Source organism: Gobius niger (assembly GCF_951799975.1).
Source record: "Gobius niger genome assembly, chromosome: 1".
In the NCBI taxonomy this organism is placed as follows: Eukaryota; Metazoa; Chordata; class Actinopteri; order Gobiiformes; family Gobiidae; genus Gobius; species Gobius niger.
The window spans coordinates 38526957-38544086 of record NC_136852.1 but is presented as its reverse complement, the minus strand read 5'-3'; the positions used below and the strand labels follow the sequence as shown (position 1 = coordinate 38544086).

Genomic DNA, 17130 nt, shown 5'->3' with positions numbered 1-17130 from the left:
TGCTCAGCCTCTGTTAACATGGAAAGATCAAGCCCCAATATTTTCTCCCGCACCGAACCCTCTTTCGCTGTGTGAGACCGAACTGTAGCAATAGTGGATTCGCGCTCACCGGGAACTTCATGCAATCCCGACGGTAGACTAACTACCTCAACAGGGGACACCAGGGCCAAGGGACAGCGAGACTTTAAAGTTACAGTGGACATTCCGACATTGGTCACCGGTACATAAACAGTCCCTCTAACAACATTAACTAGGGTGGGCGACACCAACAGCCCGGGTGGGAGACTAAACCCATATCCCAGGGGTTCCGCAAGGGTAGCAACTGTAGACCCATCTACTGCAGAGCAAGTGGCGGCAACAAATTTTGTAGTTCCGGCAGGGATAGCGATAGGCCTCCGACCCCGAACCTTCGCTAAACCACTTCGAATGGAGCCATCCTGCACAGTAACCTGTTGGCACAACTGAAGAGCAGGTAACCAAGGGGTGGGGACTCCTAACCCAAGGGTAAGGTCAAACAAATCAGGGCCGTACTGGTGATGAAGCTGCTGGTAATATGCTTTTATGACATTCATGCCAATAATACCTGGCACAGAATTAGCGCTATCCTGTCCTGGGGGGTCTTTTACAACCAAGATTCCTCTTCTGGAGACCACTCTCCCACCCACTTCTACATCCGGCTCAAGATAACCTAGGTAGGGGATAGCTAACCCATTAGCAGCCCTCAACTCAAGCCAATTACATGACTTTAATTTATCCTGAAAATGTTGCCTGAAGAAGGACTCTGAAATGGTTGAAACCATTGACCCAGTATCTAGGATACACTGAACAGGAACACCAGCCAATTTGACTGTAACCTGGGGACAAGGGGCTATTAAATGCTCCACTTCTACATCTACCACTGGGACTGATGAGCCTAACCCACCCCCTCCTAATGTCTGGCTCCTGACAGTAGGGGGTGCTAGTTTTCCGTCTGCTGAAGGGTAGTGGGGGCTGCAGCCAGAGAGGAATAAACAGGAGGGGGCCTGGAACGAAAAGGGGCATTACAGTATCGAGCTATATGGCCTGACTGCTGACAGCGATGACAAATAACACTATTGGGACCCAAAGAAGTCGGTGGAGGCGATTTTACAGCAGTAAGGGCCTGAGTAATCTCTGCAAGTTGTTCCTGTTGCTTCTGAACTAAAGCAGTAAGAGCGGCCAGTTGCGCAACAGTATCGGCAGTAGAGGGGGCCTGTGGTGGCATTTTAGCGCTTTGAGTCGCACACAAGGATGGCACCGAATGGAAATTTGCCCTACTATCAACAACACCCCCTTCACGTTCCCACTTAATGGCCTCTGACCGGACATCAAGTAGGGTATAGTTTCGATTTTCCCGGACTAAGCGTTTGAGCTCTCGCCGTAGATTAGGGTTATTGACATTTTCAACAAACTGATCGCGCAACAATGTGGGTGAATTGGTCATTCTATGGGGAGCATTGGCAACCACTTTTTCCATTAGACAAAACAGTGCATGTGAAAATTCTTGTAAAGTTTCCCCCTCTAACTGTCTTCTAGAAAAAAAGTCTTCTTGCAACAAGATATAAGGCTTCTGACACCCGTATAGCTCTTTTAGAATTTTGAAAACAGTCTCAGGGTTCTCACGTTCTCCAACAGTTCTGTACTTGATCTCATCCCGCGCTTCACCCTCCAAATGATCAAAAATAAACCCAGGCTGATCAGCCAGTCCAACATGCCTGACACGCATGCTTGCACGAATCTCCTCAACCCACTCATCAATCCCGATACCGTGATTTCCTCGGAACATGGGGCACTTTCTTTCCCGTGGTAGGTAGATGATCCGGTCCGTAGATCCCGTGTTTTCTGCTCCTCTTTGACTAGGCCCTGCCTGGGCGACATCCCGCTCCTGTTGTAGTTGGTCCCGCTCGGTCTCCAACTCGCGGATCCGGTCCCGGAGCTGCTGTAGTTCTTCCGCCATGGTTAGTAGAATGGACGTCGGTAGCCGAAGGTCTCGGACCCCGTCCCACGGCGCGCCAGCTGCTGCTCAATTAAGCTCCGAATTTTATAAAGTTTTACCAAAACTTCTAAATTGCTAGAACGCACACTACAAGCACCAAAACAGCTCTTGTAAAAATTAAAACTACACTCTGCTTGGTTCACCAGATCCTGCCGAACAAACGCCAATTTGTAACCACGGGGCTAGGCTAGGGGTTCCCCATTTAAACCAACCCAATGCCCGAGGTAAGTCTGGTAACAAAGGAACCAAAGCAGAGGAAGTAAAAATATAAATCTTTTATTTTACATTTGTAGTTCAATTTTATTAAAGTTGTTTAAAACATAACCCTCGAATAACCCAAAAACAACAAACACTTAAAACGTAGCTAAAGTAAATGGGGAATGTAAAGCAATAGAAAATATTCACAAAACAAACAAACTAAATGTTAATAAATCAACTCAAACAAAAACGCTAATAGGAAACAAACTCAAACAAATCCCCAAAAACCAGCTAAGGTGCTGTAGTGCTTTAAATGCTTTGAGTTACAGGATTATTTCTTGGTAAAATTTGTTTGTTTGGCAAATTCGGAGCTTTAATTGAGCAGCGTGGACATGACTGAAATGCATAGAAAAACGTCAGTTCACTGCCAATTGGCCAAACCTAGGCTGTAAGACGGACACATACCTTAGGCAGACAGGAGGAACACAAACAGGGGGCTCAGGGCACCTCTGAGGAGCAGCATCAGCCCAGCAAACTCCACAAAAACCCTAACCAAACAGTTCAAATTATACCAGTGCACAAACAAATAGCTTTAAAATAACACAAGGTGGAAAAGTACTCACGAAAAAGGCGCCCACACGCCAGCATACCAGCCCCGACACTAACCAACTCACGCGCGCACCTTTTTGTAATCGCGCAATCAGTAGCACGGGCGGAGAGTGGCGGTGCGTTCACGGGCAGATAGGAACTTTGAAACTCGCAGTAAAACAATATTTAACCACCTGGTTACACAAGCTTTAGAAAATATGAACATTTGATCCCTGTATTTTGCAGTATGTTAGAGCATGTTTGATGATTAAACTTTGAATGATTATTCAATGTAATAACTACTTTTTCTCTGTAAAAGAGGTCTAGGTTCAACGCGATCTCTGCTGTAACCGTTGTTTATTATTTCATTAGGACTTTTATTTCTCAAACTCGTTGCCTTATGCTGCTCACTTTGAGCTCCTCGTGGGGCTGCAGCAGCAGCGGCGGAGGTGACCGGGGCGGAGGAGGAGGAGGAGGCGCGGTGATGTCGCTTCGGAGGCGGCCAGGAGTGGAGTGAGCTGAGCGAACAGGTGGACGATGTGAGTGTCGGGGCTCCTGTAACCGCCTCGTCACATACGGAACTCACGCGCCTTTTTCTCTCCCATGGCCCGGGAGAGCTGGCGCTGGAGCCGTGGACAGGCACACAGACAAAATAAAGCGTCTGCAGCCGCTCACTGCAAAAAGTCAGGGATGATTTTTAGTTGAAAACTGTAGCGCAGGAACTGCACCAGTCACAAGATCTGGCCCTCTGTCTCCTTGGTGTTTGGGGTCGTCCATTCTGTCGGAAAACGAGTCGGCTCCTCTGCACGGACAAACTAGGCCATGCTGGGGGCCCTGCTCCAGACCAGCAGTGCCAGCCATTAAGACTGCAGAGCTTCCCTTTGCAAACCAAAAGCCTGGAGCCCCTAACCAACCGGCTCGTCATTCCACCAAGCTCCTCCTACTCCCCAAGCCAACAGCTGGACCCCATCAGACTTACCTGCTTCTCCCCAATCAATTTTAAACTTTTAATACTTTTTCCAAATAAGCAACCTTAACTCTCTTTGTCTTGGTCTCCTTGTACATTTTAAAAATGCTTTTAACAATGTGCAGTCATCATAATGTGTCACATTTTACTGCATTATAATTGGTTATTGCCAAATAAGAAAATGATTACAAAATGTGTTGTTTTACACAGAGAAGTGAAAGTTTTATTACAACATTGAACAGTTATTCCATAATGCAGCTCTATCTGACAGCCCTTGTCAGTCTACAGCTGCGTTTAAAATGAACCAACATTAATCATTTGTACTCAAACATAACAAAAGAGTTAAAGTAAGAGTTAACTAAGGTAAGTAAGTGTAAAAGTCAATACAAAGTGAAGAGCATTCAGTTCTAATGACACTGCAAACAATGGGCTCACACTCAAGGATTAAACATCTGTTAAATTATCTGACCATATTGTGATTGGAAAACATTTGTTTAATGATTAAATGCTTCTTCAATGTAGACTTTCTTCACGTCGTTGTATTCCTTGGTGACGTCTACAGAAGAGTCAGATCAAATCAAATGTATGTTTGAAAGTTGGTGAATCTTCCTTTCTTACCTGGCACAGACGTGATGTCCCTTTTGAGTGACATATCCATGGCCTTCATCAGACGATCATCAATGTGTTTGATGATGTCTCTCTGAAACACAAATAAATCGTATAAATGCACTCGCACCACTGACGACATTCTTCATCATGACCTTGAGGGAAGGGGTCTGGCTGCAGACCACCACTGTCAAGGGAGACCGACTTTTATCTTGACCTCATGCAAGTCTATCTAGAAAGTGCACATTTACTATCTTTATAGGCCTTTATATTGTACATGTTTATGGATTTGTTGGTGTGTGTGATAATTAAGAACTGCAGGAGAGCTTCTAATTGACTGACATAAATGGGACAGGCAAATCTGTTAACTAGACCACTCCCTACTCACCCTATGGGTCACCTGTCTCGAGGACCGATCATAAAAACACACAAACTTCACGCAAAATGGTATTTTTTCTATAGGAACAAAAATTGTATCCCTCCTAGAACGGGGTAGGACCAGTTAATTCCAGCCACGCTGCTTTCTATTTTGGATTATGCTGAATGCAGTTTTCCATTCAGCACTTAGATTCACCACAGGCCGTGTTGTTTTTGGCAGCCCATTTAGTCTTAGTCTTTTGGACGATAATGCTTGTAGTTTTAGTCACCTTTTAGTCATTTCAAAAAAATTATCATTAATTTCCATAAGTTTTTGAAATTGGGATAAATAGTCATCCATTGGCTTTATAGCTTTTGACAAACACCACAATAGGCACTAGTAGAAGTGTCATTGTGAACAGGACTTTCACAAAGCTCTCCTCGTCCTCTGATCATCACTTCAAGATTTTTTTTCATCAACAGCACAATCCGCACATTCGTACATCAGCAGCTTTCTGCGTTCATACGCTAAGGTATTTAAAAAGTCCCTGTGACATTGCTTTCAGACGCTCTCCCTGGAGGACGTACACTAGCGGTGCACTGCACGAGGAGAGAGAGACTGATGCACAAAAACAAATCAAGCCATTTTGGTCCCAAACAGCTTTAAAGCAGTACTAAGTAACGTGTTTGCCTTAATAAATCCTTCCCGTAGTCCCTGTGGGGGTAATACAAGTGTTTATGGGATGATTGGAGGGCCTTTCATCTCCCCCTGGTGTCTCTGGACAGAAAACCATGTTTGCAACTTGACTGCCACCGGTCCGGAGAAAGCAATACACACTAATGGAATCACGAAGAAGAAGCTAACATGCTAACGGGCAAAGCTAACTGCGGGCTAACGTCACTTTAAACAGTATTTACAACAAAGTTTGAGTGAAAAAAACATATTTCCATTGTATAATTGGGTGCACAGTAACCCTCTCCCCCTTCGCCTTTCCTGTCAGCGTAGTATTTACTCTCCAAGACAATTAATAAGTTAAAAAAATCGTAACTTGCTACTACACCTGCAGTTGTGCTTATGGCCTCTAGGGGGGAGAGTTACTTGGTACTGCTTTAAAGATTAGTTTAAAATATGAAACCAATGTCAAAGAAGCCAACGCATGTATACCTTTATATAGCCTACTGATTATGTTCATTCATTAGGGGGCAATATTGGGGGGGTTAAATTAAGTTGTTCTGAAGATTGGGGAGGTTGTATCCCCCTGTCCCTCCCGTAAATTATGCCCATGGTACAACCGTACAGTGAAATAGTGTTCAGGTGTTAGTCGTGAGTTGCTGTGATTCAACCTGACCAGCATGTTTTTGGAGATCGGGGAAACCTAAACCTGGCTGGCTGCCTTCAGTCTCCTCTGATCCTCTGAAACGGTGCAGCGCCTCCGACAGGTTTGTCCCTGTTTCAGAGTGTGGTGTCCTGCACTGGTCAGCTCCTCCACCTCCTTCCTCTTCCTCCTGCGCAGCTCCCTCCACTCCACAACAGTCTTTCACCATCTTCTGAGTAGAGTTTAGCAGTTAATCTGTTTTATTCTCCAGTGAACGTCCATTAGCCAGAACAATAGAAGTGTGGCTTAGCTGTGAGTTTTGCCTGGATACCTCCTCGTTTGTCCCTTCCTTGTTTCCTGTTGCTCCTCTGGTGCTTCCTCCACTATTCTGCAGGTGTGGGGGCTCTTGGTGCCTCTTCAGTGTTTCAGAAGTAGAAATTTGTAGGTCTCAAATGTCTTTAGCTCATAAGCTGCAGTTTGTTTACTTTGAAAAAGCTGCTTTCTTCAGGACCATTATAGCCTGGCCTTGGCCATCCGTAAACTCCAGTCAATAATCATTTCCCTACATGTTACGTCTGAGTCTGATCTCAGTGGCCGCGTTACATCGGTTGACATTCTACCTACCATTCAGCGAGCGGGGGAGGCGGGGCTTGTAGGTGACATCAAGCATTTGCGCCGATTTGCGGGTTGTACACTGCGTGCCAAATTATTATGCAGATTGTATTTTTGTGTCAAAAAGATAAAAAAACTAAAAAAAAACTTAATGAAACTCATGGATGGTATTATGTCTCGGGCTCTATGAATCACTAACATTAATCTCAGAGACCTGGGATGATTAGTTTTCAGGTTGAGCCCAGTTAAGGGAAAAACTACTGAAAAGGGTGTTCCACTTTATTATGCAGATCATCATTTTCAAGCAATATGGGAAAGAAAAAGGATCTCTCTGCTGATGAAAAGCGTGAAATAGTTGAATGCCTTGGTCTAGGTATGAAAACCTTCGATATTTCATGAAAGATGAAGCGTAATCATCGAACTGATAAGAGATTTGTGGATGATTCAGACACACTCGGGTTTGTGCAGATAAAGGCACAATGAGGACGGTTTCTGCCACCAGACAAACACATCAGATTAAGAGAACAGATGCCACAAAGCAACATACATGTATTTGAAGCTGCTGGTGCCTCTCTCATTAACCTTCTATCCGGCCTCTCCTGAACTGTTCATTAAAAGCTGAAGAACAGAAACGGCTGCAGTGGCTCAGAAATACATGAAGACTCATTTTCAAACAGTCTTGTTCACTGATGAGGCCGTGTAGCCCTGGATGGTCAGATGGATGGAGTAGTGGATTGTTGGTGAATGGCCACAATGTCCCAACAAGGCTGTGACGTCAGTAAGGAGGAGGTGGAGTCATGTTTTGGGCCAGAATCATGAGGGAGAGAGCTGCTCGACCCCTTTAGGTCCTTTTAGGCTCCCTGAAGAAAAGAAGAGCCGAGCCGTGTTTTCCCGAACAAGATCATCTTCATCATGACAACGCACCATGTCCTGCTGTAAAGAAAACCTCTGCATCACTGGCTGCTATGGGCAGAAAAGGAGAGAAACTCATGATGTGGACCCCCTCCTCCCCTGACCTCAACCCTATTGAGAACGTGGAGCCTCAACAAAAAACTTCTATGAGGGTGGGAGGCAGTTTTCATCCAAACGGCAGCTCTGGGAGGTTATTCTAACATCCTGCAAACAAATCCAAGCAGAAACTCTCCAAAAACTCTTAATGGATTTAAGAATTTTGAAGCTGCTATCACACAAGGGCTCCTATGGTAAAATATAACTTGACCTGTTAATATTTTTTTGATTGAAATAGCTTTTGATTTCAGTAAATATGACCTCCTAATGCTACAAATTCAACAAATGACCATTTTCAGTTAACTGCAAGCTTTAAAATGTATTGAAACGATGAGTTGCATAATAATTTGGAACATTAGATTTTGAGGTTTTTACTATATTTATTTTTGAAAAAAATACTGTTTTCACTGGGAGATTTTTTCAACCACATTTAAATGATCCTCTACCAGTTAAAGACTTAAAAATTATACTGACTCTCATTTGAGTTGACAATTTAGAAAATCTGAGAAAAATGTCATTTGCATAATAATTTGGAACGCAATACATTTTTTCTCTGTATATTGTCAACCAAAATTAAGTGGGAAGTGCTCAGCATTGTCAAAAAACATTTTTTTTCTAACAAAAACTTTGTCAGATATCGAGAGGACACGTTAACACATTCCAAAAATCCTAAAACTAAGACCCTAGTGAAAAAACTTAAGAAACAAACAAACATAAAGGCAGTAGCAATACCGTCATTTTAGATTGAGATTTTTAGATTTAGATTAATTGTTTTTTTTTTATTGTTATCTATACTGTTTGTTTTTAATTAATTTGTAAAACTGTTGAAACAGGTGTCTTGGAAATGAGTCTCAAGAGACTACCAGTATAAATAATGAACAATAATAACCTTATGCTGGGAACTGACGGACTGTCGTGACAGTGGTGTTGTGAAACTGGAGTTTAAAAATGTTAAAATTAAGTATTTTCCTCCTCCTACATGTTCCAGCCATGTCCTAATGTGTAGATTGAGCCCAGACCTGTTCACCACAACTGCCTCTAAAATCCTGCACTGTCACTCAGGTGTTACTTAGGGTCTGAAGTGCCGTCATGCACGAGCTTAATATAGAAGCTGCAGTTACGCATAAGACCTGAGGTGGCAGTAGTGAGCATAACATGACCAACTTGCATCTAGTCTCTTTAAGCCAGGTTTAGTTCTGAGTAGTCCTGATTCATTATTATTATTATTATTATTATTATTATTATTATTATTATTATTATTATTATTATTATTATTATTATTATTATTTATACTGCACATTTCATACACAAGGCAACTCAATGCGTCGTAATCTGCTGCTGTTGTGGTGTTTTTTTATGGACTTAAAATGCTGGAATATATTTAAAATGTTTTTGTTTATTTTGTTTTTTTTGTCATTTATTTATCCCAAAAACATGAATAGGTTTGGAAGGGTCGCCAAATGACCTCCGAAAAGTCTGGTCCCTTACTCTGTCCAGTATATTATATGTTATATGTGACGTCACCAGTTAACAAACGTATACTTTCCAGGCCTACTGTTTCATATGAATGAAGCGCACATGTATATGCACTAACTCCTCCTTTTATGGCTCAGAGCCACATATGACAGACACTCCTGTGGTCATCATGAGGTTAATAAGACTGACCACAGAACTCCACATACTGTACATGCAGTATGATTATTTCACCTAAAGCTCAGCTGTGCCAGAAGAATGGCACGTAGCCAACCTGCCATCCTATTTTGGATGTACATGTCCTTGCCTACTTTTCTGCTGATGCTGATTTAACTGACTTGTGATTTTGTTTTGGCCTCTGCTAATGTAAACTGGGCTCCATATGCAAAAGTTTGAACACTAATGCAACTCCTTTTGCACACAGTACTCTAGGTGCAGGCAGAACAAGATGACAGATGACTAGTGGACACATTTTGCTGGGCGGCATGGTGGTGCAGCGGTTAGCACTCGTGCCCTTCAGCAAGAAGGTCCCGGGTTCGATTCCCACCTGGGCCAATCTGTGTGGAGTTTGCATGTTCTCCCCGTGTCTGTGAAGGTCTCCTCTGGGTACTTCGGTTTCCCCTACCACATGTTCAATAGATTCTCCTCGTGGGCCAGGACTCCCCTGAAAAAGAGATTAATCTGAGTGGGACTATCCTGGTTAAATAAAGGTCAAATAAAAAATGGCTGGTTGTAGACATAAAGTCACTTTTTGTAGTATACACTATACTATACTATACTATAAATGTTTAAGTTGTCATATCAGTATATTCTGCTGGGGCGCCATATCGGCTGGCCGATATATCAGTCGGATCCTATGTAGATATATGTTCCATGTAGACTGAGAGATGAAAACAAACCGTAAGCGTCTGCAGTTGCTCTAACATTTCACGTTTGACCTTGTCAAACATATCGCTCGCTTGGATATGATTCTTTAGAGTAATTTTCATGCGCTTCAAAGCACCATCGCCAGTTTCAGCTTTTGCCTCTGAAATTCACAAACGTACATGACTCACTTTAGAATGGTTCTCAGTGAAAATAGATTTCTATCAATAGTTTGAAACATCAAACATGCTGTAAAGTCCTACCTCTGTACGCTGGGAGCATCTCACTCATCACTGTCTCTGTCAGACTGTTGTAGATCCGTTTCTTGCGTTCACGTATTTCTTCACAGAGCTGCACTTTCAGTTTGTCTTCCTTAAAGAAAAATAATAACACTGTGTTCCTCTGACCTGTTAAAGATTTCAGATTTTTCTTTACCTCGCTCTTTAAAAATTTCAGCAGGAGTTCTACGTCTTTATGACTTTCAATTAGACGTTCAGAGTCAAGAGAGAAATCATGAATGGCTCCATTGAAAGGCTTGTCTTTTCCTGCATTCCTGAAAAATTCACCAGAAAGAAAAAACAAACAAAACACATCTTTATCCAGCACTTTTCAAACTTTTGAAATGATTTCAACAATAGACCTCAAACTTTTCAGCTCTAGTACCACCTCAAAGGGTTCTGGGCTCTTCAAGTACCACCAGTGTAACAGACTCATCGTCATCATCAAACCTTTATCGCAGACGTGAGGTCCCATTTAAAACATATTTATACTATACTGTTTTTTATTATAACAGACAGATCGGTGCGGCGTCAGCAGTGATGCGGTCGCTGTATCGGTCTGTCGTGGGGAAGAGGGAGCTGAGTCGGGGCAAAGCTCTCGATTTACCGATCGATCTACGTTCCCACCCTCACCTATGGTCATGAGATTTGGGTCATGACCGAAAGGACAAGATCGCGAATACAAGCGGCCAAACTGAGTTTCCTTCGCAGGGTGACTGGGCGCACCCTCCGAGATCGGGTGAGGAGCTCAGTTACCCGGGAGGAGCTCGGAGTAGAGTCGCTGCTCCTTCACGTCGAAAGGAGCAGCTGAGGTGGCTCGGGCATCTGTTCCGGATGCCTCCTGGTCGCCTCCCGCGGGAGGTGTTCCAGGCATGTCCTAGTGGGACAAGGCCTCGTGGAAGACCCAGGACACGGTGGTGGGACTATGTCTCCGAGCTGGCCTGGTGTCGCCTCGGGGTCCCCCCAGAACAGCTGGAGGAGGTGTGTGTGGATCGGGAAGTCTGGGCATCTCTGCTGAGGCTGCTGCCCCCACGACCCGGCCCCGGATAAAGTGGAAGAAAATGGATGGATGGATGTTTTTTATTACATCTATCCACCTTATTCCTCTGCCCCATGAGCCTTTGAGTGTAGTATGGGAGGGTTTCCATTATGACTAGGACTGCTGCTTGCATCTAGACCGTTCCACTCTAAACCACTTTTCATGAGCTTTAGAGACGTAAACTATGTGGGAACACGAACTGTCACAGCTGAGACCAAACTACGGGCTGTGGTTAGCTGCTCACAATGAACTAATTCTGAGATATTTTGAAGAGAAAGGATTGCCAGCATAAAAACACTTTTAGTTTTGTGTTGATTGGTCAAATATCTGCAGAGTTCTTCACATTTTCAGATTAAACTGAGCTCCAGTCTGTTTATGAGTCTCATTACATGCGGCGCCTTTACACAGAAATGCCATGTCTGTAGTTTAACTACAGTATGTCAGAGGTCGGAGCATGATCCAAACACTGCATGTTCCAGAGCCACAAATGTCACTGTCTCTGGTTTTTAATTCAACCGCGATCAGTGAAACGTGTTCCTGAGCTGCACGAGGACATGTTTTCAAATGTTACAGGAGCTGATAGTTTAGAAAATCATCTAAAAATGTTTAAACGAAAACTTGCACTGGAAACCAAGGGCATTTCCCAACCTCAGGAATAAAGTGTATACGCCGCACTGGTCTATAAGCCGCAGCTGTCCACACTGCTCCAAGCACATCTTGAGCTCCATCAGTGCACTGGAAATACAGGACTTTTTGTGGAAAAGTTCTACAAGAACGCTGCCCTAAAGGTTCATTTACTTTGATTGACATGTGTTAGAAACTTAACTTTATAAATTAAATAATATTATTCTTTAAACCAGTGTTGTTTAACCTTTTTTGAGCCAAGGCACATTTTTTTCTCACGAGACACACCACCAGCAGAACATTTAAAAAAAAGTAACTCTGTAGCCTATATTCACAATATAGAGTCGTTGTCATCAAAGTGTCTTGAATAGGAACACTGTATAGTCTCGCCAGCCACGCCTTTGTCACTGCCACCTGTCGCATCCATGCATCACCAATTCTCTTGTCTCAAAGAAATGAGTTACCTGTCCCTCCTCGGCCTGTCTGTCCCTCCTCGGCCTGACTGTCCCTCCTCGGCCTGTCTGTCCCTCCTCGGCCTGTCTGTCCCTCCTCGGCCTGACTGTCCCTCCTCGGCCTGACTGTCCCTCCTCGGCCTGACTGTCCCTCCTCGGCCTGTCTGTCCCTCCTCGGCCTGTCTGTCCCTCCTCGGCCTGTCTGTCCCTCCTCGGCCTGACTGTCCCTCCTCGGCCTGACTGTCCCTCCTCGGCCTGACTGTCCCTCCTCGGCCTGACTGTCCCTCCTCGGCCTGTCTGTCCCTCCTCGGCCTGACTGTCCCTCCTCGGCCTGTCTGTCCCTCCTCGGCCTGACTGTCCCTCCTCGGCCTGACTGTCCCTCCTCGGCCTGACTGTCCCTCCTCGGCCTGACTGTCCCTCCTCGGCCTGTCTGTCCCTCCTCGGCCTGACTGTCCCTCCTCGGCCTGTCTGTCCCTCCTCGGCCTGACTGTCCCTCCTCGGCCTGTCTGTCCCTCCTCGGCCTGTCTGTCCCTCCTCGGCCTGACTGTCCCTCCTCGGCCTGTCTGTCCCTCCTCGGCCTGTCTGTCCCTCCCCGGCCTGTCTGCGCTAACTGTTGCGGGAGTTTCTCAGTGTTCGAAGCTGCTCTTTGTGGCAGAGCTGGGTCTGTCGCTTGAAGCAGACTTTAACCCACACTTCGCTTTGTTTCTCCATAATGTGCAGTAAATACTGCGGACAGAGCTAGAGCCTAGAGCAGTGGTTCTCAACCTGGGGGTCGGGACCCCCAAGCGGGTCGTGAGACAAATTTGGGGGGTCAGATCATGTAGATATAATATATACTTTTTTTAGCGTATATAATTTTAATATTTTATTGTAGCATGTGTTTGCTATTTTACCAGAGGGCCATTATATGTCCGTAATTTGATGAATTTTATTTTAGACATTTGTTTTTTTCTTTGTTTTTTTAAGAATTACGTAGGCTAATGTTAGAATTTCTCACGGTCACGAACCCCTTTAACTGTTATTATGGGGGTCGCGGCTCCTAGAGTAAGACAGGGATAGAGTTTGCCACGTGTCCCAGTTATTGTGCAGATGAGTAGGGTACGTCCTAAAGGAACCGCGTGAGCTCTCCAGCATCTCACAACTTTATGTTTGGATTTGGAGCTGTTATTGCGTCTTTCTCATGTCGGAGTTCTTTCATTAGAAATATCCAAGTATTTTTGGACCCAGCTGTATTAAAGCACTTGTGCTGTGCTCTGTCTGTGATTAAATGTGGGTGCATCGTTATTCAAAATGGCCCTAATAATCTATCTATTCGTCACATTGTTGTATTACACTATGCCCCTTTGTGGTCTCTACATGGTCCTGGAGATTTAGGATTTTTTTTACAAAAGGCACAGTGCAGCTGTTACTGCTGTAGATGACCGTGTAGAATGTGGTTCTTACGGAAAAGTCTCTTTGAATTGGCGGTCGATGCTGTTGGTCAGAAATGAGGACAGTGTGGTGTTCAGGTTGATATGGTCTCCAGTTTTAGTACTTTGAACTCCGTCATTGTCCAGAATACTCTTTAATTGAGTGTAACTGTTTATGGGTCCAATCTGATAAAAGAACCAAATAAACAAAGCATCATAAATATTGTCCTCAAAGTGTAGTTCATGGTTGAGAGTGACATACTTTCTTATCCAAGGCAGATTCCCATTCTTTCTTGGCCGTGTTCACTCCCTCTGTTAGCCTCTCCTCAAAGCGCTCATAGACACTTGTCATCTTGCTTTTGAGCTTGTTGAGCTCATCCGTTCTTCTTGCACAAAGGTCTGTGTACACTGCTGTTTTCTGTTGGGTCTGAAACACACAGCTCTGTGAACATGCACTATAGTCTAGATCAGTTCCCCAAACTTGTTTACTCTCACTTACTCTTTGTTGATGTAAACCCCTTACCTCGAGGGTGTGTGCACAGTTATTTAGAAAGTGATCAACTAAACTCAGATGTATTGGTATTTAGTTGTCCAAAAAAATAAAGCTTTAATACTCAAAAACCTATTAAAAACCTATTATTGAAAAACATTATTAAAAGTAATTTTAAAGTAATATTGAAATACACCTCAGTTTCACATTTTCAATCCCTGTGAAGTGCTCAGTCTGAGCTGTGCGTGTCACACTGGGAATATCTGCTGCTGTTCTTTTTTTAGATTGAAGTTCCTGACTCACATTTTGAGAGCGCGCTCCCTTCATCAGAGATAGAATCCCGAAGGCGTCTGGCAGATATCTCTGCTCACGGTCTCGTTGGTCATTTGGCGTTTGAAGAAAATTCATAAGGTAGTCGATTTCTGCAATATGAACAATATATAATTAATTATGAATAATGGATACAATTAATTCACTCCAATAACACAACAGGGTTTGATCTGGTCTTAAGAACTCAGTACCGTTTTTCTCCTCTGGCATCTCATCTGTGGCACTCACAATAAATACCTCGAAGCAGTCGTCTGGCAAATGTCTCTGAAGCAGAAATTAAGTTTAAGTTGAATGGAACGGGCAAGCTCATACCAGCGCCCAACGTTGCAGACAACGCTCATACCCAAAGCCCAGACCAGAACCGACATGTACTGTAACTACACTGCGATCCAAATTATTATGCAAATTGTATTTTTGTGTCAAAAGGTATGGATGGTATTGTGTCTTGGGGCTCTATGAATCATTGACATTAATCTCAGAGACCTGGGATGATTAGTTTTCAGGTTAAGCCACGGTAAGGGAAAAACTACTGAAAAACAGTCAAGCAGCATTCCGAAGCAAGACTAGGCTTTGGATTTCTTCTAAACATGCTCGATGCTGTCAAAGAAGTAGAACGAAGATGTGTCATGCGACTTACTACTATCAAGTGGCATTGCTTTTTTACAAAGCATACGGACACGCAAACTACGCTTACAGCACTTTACTTCTGTCACTACAACTGAATGCCACCTTATCTCAACGCATGGCACACAGTGTAATGTGGAACAGATTTTGGAATGGAAGAAGAAGAACTTTATTTGTATAGCGAAAACAAAGACTAAGCTTTGCACTAATATTTGAAGTGTTGTGTTCTCCAGTAAAGCAGAGCAGAATACAGTGACCTAGTGACTTTGGAATGTTATCTTCTGTGTATCTACAGCCTGTGTTAGGTCGACTTTAAGGGACTTTCGGCCCGACAGCGGCGCTTTAGGGTCAGTGTGAATCTGAGCGCAGCACTTTAAGACGGCTTAAACAGGCGCTCTGACTGCGGCTGAAACAGGTGGTCTCGGAGCGGCCTGAGCCGCCTTCTGCGTCTGCAGGTGTGGTGTGAATGTGGCCGACGTCTGGTGACCTATACTCACTTTGATGTCTCTTTTTTTGTGCTAAGAAAGAATGACTACGCACTGCCTGAGGATGTTTGGATTACTGCTCTGACGAGGCAAAATGGATCAACTTTAAATCATCAGGTACGCTGCTCTTTCCGTCTTTCCCTTCCTGCTGCAGTGAGACTTTCCTCTCTGTGTGCTGATTAAGTACATTTCTCCACGCTTTGTGTATATATCACCCTCACTGTAGTATTTAACTACGAGGGAGAGGAATGACCCCCGCGTAACCTCGGGGAAGTGTGCCTGTACGTGTGCACGTCGGTGTGACAGGCTGATGCCCGTTGTCATGGGAATAAGTTAGTTGAACAGCTGATCGTTGTTACGTGGCTGATGTTGCGATGTTTTGTGCAAGCATGTGTGAACACTATTATAAACTTCAGAGTAGAAACTCACCTCAACCTCGGGAAGTTCCTGAAAATCTTTGGAAATGTTGTTCTTGACATAGATGACATGTTCTGGTGACCTACATAAATCAGAACTCTGTCAAACTCTCTGTGTTGACGCTTTGATACATCAGTACGTAATAACATGCCATTGAAAACACACAGTCTCTTCACACTTCTCTTCATACTTTAACAAAATGTGTGAAAGTATATGGTAACCCACAGTTTATCCAGACATTGGTCGGCCTTGGTGCAGATGAAGTGAATGTTGCGACACACTCCTCCGTTTCCCAGGAGGCTGCAAGCACTTTCAAGGATCTCCCAGGGTTCTTTTTCTGATTCCGGGCGAATCAAATCAGTTACAATCCACACCGTCCCACAACTGCTCACCATCTGAAGGAAGACAAGTGAAGTAAAACCCACAACATACATCTCGGTATGATGCTGGGACAACACAAACTTATCAGAGGGTGCAAATGGGATGGTTTCTTTGTTTCTTTAATTGCGGTTTATTTTGCGATGTTGCTGTGACTTTTTCAATCTTTACCTCTCTTCTCCTAAAGGTGTGTATGAAATCCTCGCCTGAATATTGTCAGCGGAGAAAAGCACCTGGAATCAAGTTGGACACATCACGGCCCCAAGAACAGAGGAGGCTCAGATCATGCCGTGTCTCACGTTTGTTGAAAAGTTTGTGCATAAAACTATTTTTAAAGTTTGTGAACGCATTTCTGTTTCTCCCACAGACCAGACATACACCTCATCATCAGAGCAAGGAATGGACTGATCCTCTTCCAGTACACAGTTTATGATTAAAATGGAAAATAAATGATAGCTTCTGGTGACAAGCAGCAGATGAAAATCTTGTAGATCTGTTTTAGCTCCGTTCCAAGAGTAGACCACAACTGCCTCTAAAACCCTGCACTGTCACTCAGAAACGTGTCACTTCGGGTCAGAATTGCCGTCATGCACAAGCCAGG

At 43.9% G+C, this 17130-nt stretch overlaps 1 protein-coding gene across 1 annotated transcript; it reads right to left on the bottom strand.

Moving 5' to 3' along the window:
• Positions 1-4261: 4261 nt before the first annotated feature.
• On the bottom strand, positions 4262-16585 carry LOC306973781 (nuclear GTPase SLIP-GC-like; the record flags this gene model as incomplete). Its single annotated transcript, XM_079570776.1, has 11 exons — positions 4262-4323; positions 4386-4467; positions 10039-10166; positions 10267-10375; positions 10439-10556; positions 13840-13991; positions 14068-14232; positions 14599-14717; positions 14817-14889; positions 16164-16233; positions 16377-16585. The coding sequence occupies 11 exons, from the start codon at positions 16583-16585 to the stop codon at positions 4262-4264; spliced, it is 1287 nt and encodes a 428-aa protein (XP_079426902.1).
• Between the last annotated feature and the right edge of the window lie 545 nt (positions 16586-17130).